Source organism: Dipodomys ordii, unplaced genomic scaffold (assembly GCF_000151885.1).
Source record: "Dipodomys ordii isolate 6190 unplaced genomic scaffold, Dord_2.0 Scaffold73, whole genome shotgun sequence".
Classification (NCBI taxonomy): Eukaryota; Metazoa; Chordata; class Mammalia; order Rodentia; family Heteromyidae; genus Dipodomys; species Dipodomys ordii.
Window position 1 is genome coordinate 11133875 of NW_012267289.1, and position 9647 is coordinate 11143521.

The following is a 9647-nucleotide window of genomic DNA, read 5'->3' on the forward strand; positions in this document are numbered from 1 at the left end:
TCTTTCTTCTTCAGAGAAGTTTCTCTTTAAGTCTTTCGCCCACTTATTTATTGGGCAGTTGTTTCTTTGAGGATTTGTTGTTGGGGGGGTTTAATTTTTTGAGTTCCAAGTATATTTTAGATATGAGACCCTTGTCGGTTGTATGGCTAGTAAAGATCTTTTTCCATGAGATTCTTATCTCCAATAAACCATTAGAAAAACAGAAGTGGTGCTGTGGCTCAAGTGGTAAAGCACTTGCCTTGAGCTGAAGAGCACAAGGATAGCGCCCAGGCCGAGAGTTCAGGCCCCACGATCGACTAAAAAAAAATGCAAAAGATATTCAAGAAATGTATATAAAATTGTCATGAAAAAAAATTTTTTTTTGGGTCCAGTCGTGGGCCTGAACTCAGGGTCTGGGCGCTGTCCCTCAGCTCTTCAGCTCAAGGCGAGCGCTCTACCACTTGAGCCACAGCGCCACTTCCGGTTTTTTTTTTCTGCTTATGTGGTGCTGAGGAATCAAACCCAGGGCCTCAGGCATGCAAGGCAAGCGCTCTACCACTGAGCCACCTTCCCAGCCCTATCATGAAAAATTTTTAAATAAGAAACATTGAGAGCCAAACATGGTGACACACACCCACAATCCCACTTACTTGGAAGGCGGAGACAGAAAGAATTAGTTCAGACCTGCCTAGGCAAAAGTCAGTGAGACCCTGCTTCAAAAACAAGCTAGATGTGGTGGGTGTATACCTGCATGCCCAAAGTTAGTAAGTGACCTGTCTGAAAAACAAACTAAAACCAAAAGACTAGAGGAGAACTGGAACATTCCTTAGTGATGGAGGACTTATCTGAGTTTAGTCACTAGTTCTGCAAACAAACAAAAGCCAAAAATACACTGAATATTGGCTAGGGATGTGGCAGGGATAGGTAATGTGGCTTAATAGTAAAGTGCTGGAGGCCCTGAGGCTGAATCCTCAGCATGCATGTGTGTATATAGTCACACACGTGTGTACATGCACACCACACACACACACACACACATCACTGAGCTGAACACCAGCTGTTTTCAATGTACATGCATCAGCAGCAGCAGCATTACCAGGGTATTTGCTAGACTTAAAAATTCTCAGGCCTCACCCAGGTCTGACTGGTGGGGCCCAGTACTCTGTATTTTAATAAACTTTCTATGTGATTCTGATCCATTGGTATAGATTGTTAATAGTAAAAGTCTCATGGACGTTTCTGTTCTGGCTGCCTTTGAACCACAGTCCTTAGATACCAAACCTCCTGAGTAGCTAGGATTACAGGTATGAACCTGCAATTGCCCAGCAAGCAATAGCGATTATTTTAGTGATTTATAGAAAGAAAAGGGGAGCAATGTTAGATCCTTATGCAGGTGGCAGGAAAGAGCCTTTTAGTGGTTGTAAACCAGGCGGTGTTTTAAATCCCTTTAACCTTAGTTTTCTAATACACCTGGTTCAAGCAGGGTGTTGCATGGATACTAGCCATATACCTGCGGTGAGTGCGTGAGACGGAATGAGAGGAGACTGCCTCAAGGGGGCAGTGTCCCCCCTGTGGGCAGATTCCCCAGTTCAGTTCCTTCTTTGTTACAAATTCAGGGTGACCGCATCTATACTTTTTAAAAATGAGAACTCAGAAATCTTAGTGTGTGTGTGTGTGTGTGTGTGTGTGTGTGTCTGTCTGTCTGTCTGTCTGTCTGTGCGTCTGTGTCTGTGTGTGTGACTCAGGCCCTGCACATTATCTGTAAGCTTTTTTGGTCAAGGCTACTGCGCTACCAGTTGAGCCAGCCATAGCTCCAGTAATGGCTTTTTGGGTAGTTAATAGGAGAGAAGATTCTCATAGACTTTCCTGCCTAGGATAACTTTGAACCGTGATCCTCAGATCTCAGCCTCCTAAGTAGCCAAGATTACAGTAGTGAGCCACTGATGCCCACCTAGAAATCTTCATTTTTAAATATGATTGTTTCTGATTTTAATACATTGGCATCCAGTTTTTAACTTTGTTTTCTTCCCTCCATTACTGGAGCTTGACCTTGGCCTTGTATTCTAGGTGGGCCTGCTTGCACATGTCTGGTGCTCTATCACTGGAGCCACACTCCAGTCCATCTTTTTTGCTGGTTAATTGGAAATGGGGTCTCACAGACTTTTCTACCCAGGCTGGGCTGAATTGTGATCCTTAGATTTCAGCCTTCTGAGTATCTAGGATTACAGGCAGGAGCCACCAGTGCCCAGCTCAATTCATAACTTTTGAAATATTGCAGTCTAACATAAATTTTGTCTGTGGCCTGGATTCCAGCAGTGTACTGCCAGTCATAGCTCCACTGCCCACTGTGGCTTGCTGTTACGTGGTTGTCATCATCATTGTCGTTCCCTGCCCCCCTCCCCCCCCCCCGGCCTTTGGCTTGCTAGGCAAGTATTCTACCACTTGTTCTATCTGTGCCTCCCCCTCCTCTTGTTTCTGGCACTTGAGCTCAGGTCTTGGGCGCTGTCCCAGAGCTTTCGTGCTCAAGGCTAGTGCTCTACAGTTTGAGCCACAGCTATACTTCTGGCTTGGCTTGGCTTTCCTTTTTTCTCTTTTCTTTCCTTTCTTATAGATAAGAGCCTCACAGATTTTACTGTCTGGGATGACTTCAAACTCTGACCTTCACACCTCAGCCTCCTGAGAAGCTAGAATTATAGGAATGAGCCACTGGTGCCTGGAATCCTTTGCTTTAGCCTTTCTTTTTATCTTTTTCTTTTCTTTTTGTCATGGGACTTGAACTGTCAACCTAGGTGCTGTCCCTCAACTCTTCAGCTCAAGGCTAGTGCTCTATCACTTGAGCCATAGCACCACTTCCGTTTTTCTGGTTTATTGGAGCTAAAAGTCTCACGGACTTTCCTACCTGGGCTAGCTTTGAACCATGATCCTCAAATCTCAGCTTCTTGAGTAGGTAGGATTAAAGGGGTGATCCACCAGTGCCTGGGTAGTTTTTTTTTTTTTCTTCAGATAGGGTTTTACGCTAATTTTGCTGGTGCTAGTTAGCCTTGGTTGCAGATCTTGAATCAGATACATTATTAACTTTAGAGGACATATATGTGAAAGAAATATTAGTGGAAATAAATATCTTGTAGCTGTCTGAATTTGTTTTAGCCTATAACCAAGATGTCTATAGGCATAGCATTCCTCAGTAGTACCACACTTAAAACACCTGTCATGTCTGATATCCTCCAGACCTTGGTCCAACTACTGAATCTGCTTTGTGTTACTCCAGCTGTGTCTGGCTTGCCCACCTTGAGATGTTTCTGGTGTCCTGTGGAGTAGGTAGTGGGAGGAATATTTACCTTTACCTGACAGATCATTCAAGAACTGGTGGTTTGTGATGTATTATTCTTGTTAGAAGGAAAACAGGTCAATAACTAGTGAATCCTTTTATAGATTTTTAGAGGAACAAAGTATTTAGTGAGTAGGAGTAAAATCAGTTAGCTTTGGATAGGAAATAATTTTGTAACTAGTATATAAATGGAAAGCAGAGGAGGGCTTTGTATGTCAAGGGAATCAGCCAAGGTAGTAGAACTGAAGTTTGCAATGGTGACCAGGAGGGGGCACTCAAACACCTAACATTCTGTTTCTAGTTTTACTCACAAATTTTTAGTACTCATTACATCTCATCTGTAGCAATGATTTCCACAATATTCTAATGATGAATTGATGTTTCTTTCATTATTTTAACATTATTATTATATAAGATTTTTTTGTAAAGAGCAATAGTCCTCTTCCACTAACTTTTTTTAAACAACCTTAGATTGCTTGGAATCATATTAAAATAGGAATTGCTTTTGTCCCAATTGACCATGAGTCAGTATGTGCATTTTACTTAAAAAAAAAAGAGAGAGAAAAAAGAAAAAAAGTGCTATGATGAGGCATAGGGCATGCTTAAAGATGAGCACCTGGTTCATGCCTGTAATCTCAACTACTGGAAGCCAAGATCAGGAGTTCAACTCCAGACTCTACCTGAAAAATAAAGAAAAAAAAAGATTGAGGGTGTGGCTCAAGTGGTAGAGCCATCTGCCTTTGAGTTAAATCTCAGTAATACAAAAAAAGGGAGGGCAGGAAATGCATGAATGACTGTCAAGTTCATTAATTTGTCTGCATTACCAATTTCTGGTAGTAAGTATAATTAACATTTGCGTGGAAACAGTAACTGTTTCCTGTGTGGTATATACTTTTCTTTTTAACATATGTTTGACACAAAATAGCTGAATCACCAAATCAGTGGTGGTAAAATTGTAACTGCACTAAATTACTAAATTTAATTTAGGCTTGACATCCAAAGTATTTTCTTGTTGACAGTCACTCTTTTTTTTTAACCAGCAAAGGATTTTTATTTTGAATTCACATATAATTGTTCATATTTATGGACTACAGTATGACATTTTGAATACAACGAGTAGTGACCAAATCATGTAATTGGCATAGTCATCATCTCTCAAGCATACAGCATTTCTTTGTTTGGAGAACATTCAAAATCCTCTCTACTAGCATTTTTTAAATATAACATTAATTAATATAACACTTAATTTTTATTCTAGTACATGTTTTTTTAGGCTCCAGGTGTCTTCTGCATAGCTCCATATCTATGCAACTTTGGTATACTGAAATAATGAGGGAACTTTTCGGCAAGGTGTAGTATCATCATGATAGAGTCATACTTAATGATAATATGTTAAGAATTCTTTTTCTTTCTTTTTTTCTGAGAGGGCTTCACATTTACTAAGGAGGAGTTCTACCACTTGAGCAATACCCCCTCACTTTTTTTTTTTTTTGCTGGTTGTGGTGCTTGAACTCTGGGCCTGGGCGCTGTTGCTCAGCTCTTCAGTTCAAGGCTAGCTCTCTACCACTTGAGCCACAGCGCCACTTCCAGCTTTTTCTGCATATGTGGTGCTGAGGAATCGAACCCAGGGCCTCATGCATGCAAGGCAAGCACTCCAACACTGAGCCACCTTCCCAGCCCACCCCCTCACTTTTTAAGATAGCTTCTTGCTATTTTACCCATGCTGTCCTTGGACTCCATTGCTCAAGTGATTCTCTCCTGCTCTCTCTGTCTCTGTCTCTTTCTCTCCTGCTCTCTGTCTCTGTCTCTCCTGCTCTCTGTCTCTGTCCTCTCTGTCTCTTTCTCTCCTGCTCTCTGTCTCTGTCTCTCATCTCTCTGTCTCTGTCTCTCATCTCTCTCTCTCTCGCTGTCAGTTGAGGGGCTTGAACTCAGGGCCTGGGCACTGTCCCTGAGCTCTTTTGTTCAAGGCTAGCACTCTGCCACTTTGAGCCACAACTCCACTTCTGGTTTTTGAGTGGTTGGCTGGAGATAAGACTCTCAGGGGGACCTTTCTGTCTTTGAACCTCCATCCTTAGTTCTCAGCCTTCTGAGTAGCTAGGATTTCAGACATGAGCCATTGGTGCTGGCTCAAGTGAATCTCTTACCTCAACCTCTTGAGAAACCGGACTATAGTAGTAGGCTACTTCATCTGGCTCGGGAAATTGTGTTTGAATAAGTCAGATAAAGACTCTGTTTCCCCTCTACATTTAATTTAAAAATCATCTTTGCCAAAATAAAGCTTTAAAAAAACACCATCTTCTGTACAAGACAGTATGGTGAAAGTGGATTTTACAACTTTGGTGGGGGGGAGGGGAGGAGTCAGGGAGGTGAGGAAGAAAGGATGGTAGGGGAAAAACAAGGAGTGGGTAGCAATGTTCCAGAGGACATGGACTCATTACCTTGCCCATGTAACTGTAACCCCTCTGTACAGTATCTTTACTATAAAAAATATATTAAAAAACTATCTTCTTTTCCATTTGGGACCTGAATTTATAAAAACAACAAGTAGATGTTTAAGAAGAAATGATTTTAATATGCACTATAAAATAAGGCATTTTCTTTGAAGTGGATAAAAACCCAAATTCATGTTTAACATGAATTTAAAAGGGATAATGTCAACAAGTAAAATAACCCAAAAATAATCACCAATAGAGACTTAGCCGTATTTAAATTTTTGAGTATCTGCACTTCAAGTTGTGGTTTAACAGGAGACAAAAATGATTGGATTATGGTCATGGGTGAACTTTGGAGTACACAAAGACATGACATATAATGGTGGTTTCTTCAGGATTGTAGATTTGAATGATAGTTAGAAATGCATACTCAATTAATTGTTGCTACAAATAGGTATATATCTCCTTGTCCTAAAGCAAAAGGAATGGCTGACACCTAGGATTATTTATCAAGATGTGATCTAGCACAGTAGTTAAAAACCTGGGCTTCTAGTTCTCCTACTTGTGGCCAAGTTGTGTCTTCATCACCTAAATAATCTCTGGGACCTTAGTGAAGTTGTTCTGTAGGGCAAGACTTAATATGTGATAATAGACTTCATGTGTGATTATATGTTTAGAATGATATTTGATAAAGAATAAACTTGGAGAAATATTAGCCATTACTATTTGTTTTGGAGTATGTATAATGTATTGTTTCTAGAGTGACATTTTCAACAAAAAGTGTTGACTTCCCTTGGAAAGGTGTCCTGGGATTAGTGTTATCATGTGTTGCTAGGCTACAGTAGTGAGTACATAATACTGATAGTTTTTGATATTGCTTATTATGCACGGACACCTTCTGAACCTTTTGTATTGTGGAGAATAAACCTTTCCATATCATTGGTTTATTTTCTATATTCAGGAGTGATTTTTTGAAACAAAAATAGAATCAAGAACTTACAGATTAAAACTTTTTAACAAACCAAGGAACATTGTCAATATTAGTACTCTAATGCATATGTAAAATATGAAATTAAGTTGTTACCTGTTTTACAGATTTGTGGATGAAAATGGTTCTTCTGAAATAATGCTAGACAGATGCTTACAGTCACACATTTCCTTGTTTTCTGCCTCCTTTATTTCTGACTTTGATTTTTTTTTAAAGTACATAATTAGAATGCTCGCCTTCCTTCCTCTGTCCACCACCACCCTTAAAACCATTTCACATCTTCCCATTTTTGCACAAAAGAGAACCTATGTGTACTGGGGGAAACTCTGGGATTTCTTTGAGATGTGACAGCAGGAAATGTTGCCATATGCTGAAAGGCTAGCAAATATTTGAGCATAACTATTTGTCGGAACATTTTTTCATCTATTTTTGGAGGAGAATTTCAGCAATATATCTTTTCCCCCTTTTCCTTTTTAGAAATTAACAACTTAGAAGTATCTCAAGGCTCAGGATCCTTTCCTTCTGGGTATTATTACAAAGATCAGTGGAGGCCTAGAAACTTTAAGATGCGCCAGTTCAATGACCCTGACAACATTACAGAATGCTTACAAAGGAAAATGGTGTATTTATTTGGTGACTCAACAATCAGACAATGGTTTGAATATCTTACTACGTTTGTTCCAGGTTGGTACTTTGCTTTTGTTTTATAAGTTATTTCCCATATGAATGAAATCAGATTTGAAATAAGCAGATTCACTCAATACCTGCTTGTCATATGCTGGTCAGCTAGTAAATACTTGGGCATAGTTGTAGGAAATTTTTTCATCTATTTTTGGTACTGGGGCTTGAACTCTGGGCCTGCAAGTTATCCCTTAGCTTTTTTGCTCAAGTCTAGTACTCTACCACTTGAGTCATAGCTCCACTCTGGCTTTTTGGGGGTTAATTGGAGATAAAGAGTCCTAATGGATTTTCCTGCCCACGATGGCTTTGAACGGAGAGCCTCAGACCTTAGACACCTGAATAGTTGGTGTCTGCCTAAGGATTAGGTTCTTATCCAGATTCAGCCTACTGATTATCTGCCTGACTGTGGACAAGCCATTTCATGTGTGTGTGTGTGTGTGTGTGTGTGTGTGTGTGTGTGTGTATGAGAGAGGGAGAGAGAAAGAAACAAATCAGAGAGAGAAATGAGAGAGAGAAAGAGAAAGAGAGTACATATGCATAGGCATTGGGTTTGTCATTCTCTGGTTTGGCTTTTTTTAATACCTGGTGCTCCACCACTTGAGTTATCCCTCCAGTCAAGCTTTTTGATGGCTAATTGGCAATAAAGTCTTGAAGATTCCCCGCCCCCCCCCCAATTGGCTTTGACCCCTGACCCTCACATCTCAGCTTCCCAAGTAGCTAGGATTATAGATAGGAGCCACTGGCCGAGATCATCATTTACTTTTTAGTGCTTGCTTTCTCCACGGGTTAGATGGGACAGCTGGGCCGTGTTATCTAACAGGTGTCTTTCACTTCAAATAATCTGTGTTATGAAACAAAGGTGGACATATCCAGTATGTTTTTCTTCTGGTTCTATTTGGTCTAACTCCGAGAAGATTTTACTGGAAGGCAGTCGCCTTGTGGCAGAACCATCCATCGGGCCAACCGTTGTGTTGACTCAGATAAAAGTAAAGCCTTATGTGGGTGTTTGAGCTTAATCAAATAATGAGCTGGGTGCAGTGTGACTCAAGCCTGTAATCCTAGCTACTTGGGAGATAGAGCTGGTGGATTGTGGTTTGAGACTAATCCAGGCAAAAAAGAAGGTTGAGTGAATCCATCTCAGCTAATGGCTGAGAGTAGTGGTGCACACCTGTTCCTCCAGCTACAGGGCAAACACAAGAGCTAGGTAAGAGAGCTAGGTGGCATCTCTAGCAACACAGAGAGCTGCCCAGGCTGGTCAGGCCTAAAGCAATGTAAAGGGGGCTGGAGGTGTGGCTCAAGTGGTAGAGTTTCAATCCCCAGTACTGAAAAAAAGAAAGAAAGGAAGGAAGAAAATGGTAGCTTGAGGTTTTATTCCATGTAAGTAGGGCTGGATGCTGAGTACTAGTGAAGGAAAGCAAAGCAGAGAATATCGACAATTACAGTCCAACCTATCTCTTCAGTGTTGATTATAAACTCCCCGAGTGCTAAGGCTATGGTGTCCACTCATCACTGCTGGCTTGTGGTACCAATGGTTGTGGGCACTGAACAGGTACATGGGAAATGTTCATGGAAGTTCATTGCCAACATTTACTTATTCTTTGTCATGCACTAATGGGAATATTGAGAGAAATGAGACAGATCCTCCCCCACCCCATGGGAGCATATATACAGAAAATATTTGAGCCTAAAAAATTGTGTCAGCATATATGAATCATAGAGACTAATGGGCTTCATCATGACATTTTCATATATGTATAGGAGTGCAGAGCTTTTAGGTGTTAGGATGGTCATGGCATCTTTGGAATATTTCAGAGGAGTTAAAAATGGAAGCACAACTTAAATAGAGAGAGAGAGAAGGGCATTTTAGCTTGTGCTGCTACCTTTGTTATAGAAGTCCTCTTATAGAACTTCAAAGTGATTTTCCAACCAAAGGTAAATTGAAAGTTTAAAAAAGAAGAATTGCTTCTTTTGTTTGTTGCAAAAAGAAAAACTTACTCTTCTATCAAGAATTATAATTTAGATTGCTTTCTCTTTTATTATTAAGTAGTTGTCAGGTTACAATTCCATATATCAGTTATGATCAGTGCCACCTCTTCCATTATTCTCCTTCATTTATATATTTATGCACCTTTGAATTTATCTTAATTTTGTTGGTTTACTTATTTATTTTGTCATTCCTGCCTGGGTCTTGAACTTAGGAGGACCTAGACGCTATCTCTGAACTTTGTTTTTTTTTTTT

The 9647-nt window shown here is 40.3% G+C and overlaps 1 protein-coding gene across 1 annotated transcript in view; it reads left to right on the forward strand.

The window, feature by feature from the left end:
• Positions 1 to 9647, forward strand: part of Nxpe3 (neurexophilin and PC-esterase domain family, member 3) — a 32745-nt gene that overhangs the window by 17292 nt on the left and 5806 nt on the right. The window contains exon 5 of the mRNA XM_013024100.1: positions 7205 to 7411. Within this exon, the coding sequence (XP_012879554.1) occupies positions 7205 to 7411 (207 nt within the window). The remainder of the gene's footprint in view (positions 1 to 7204; positions 7412 to 9647) is intronic.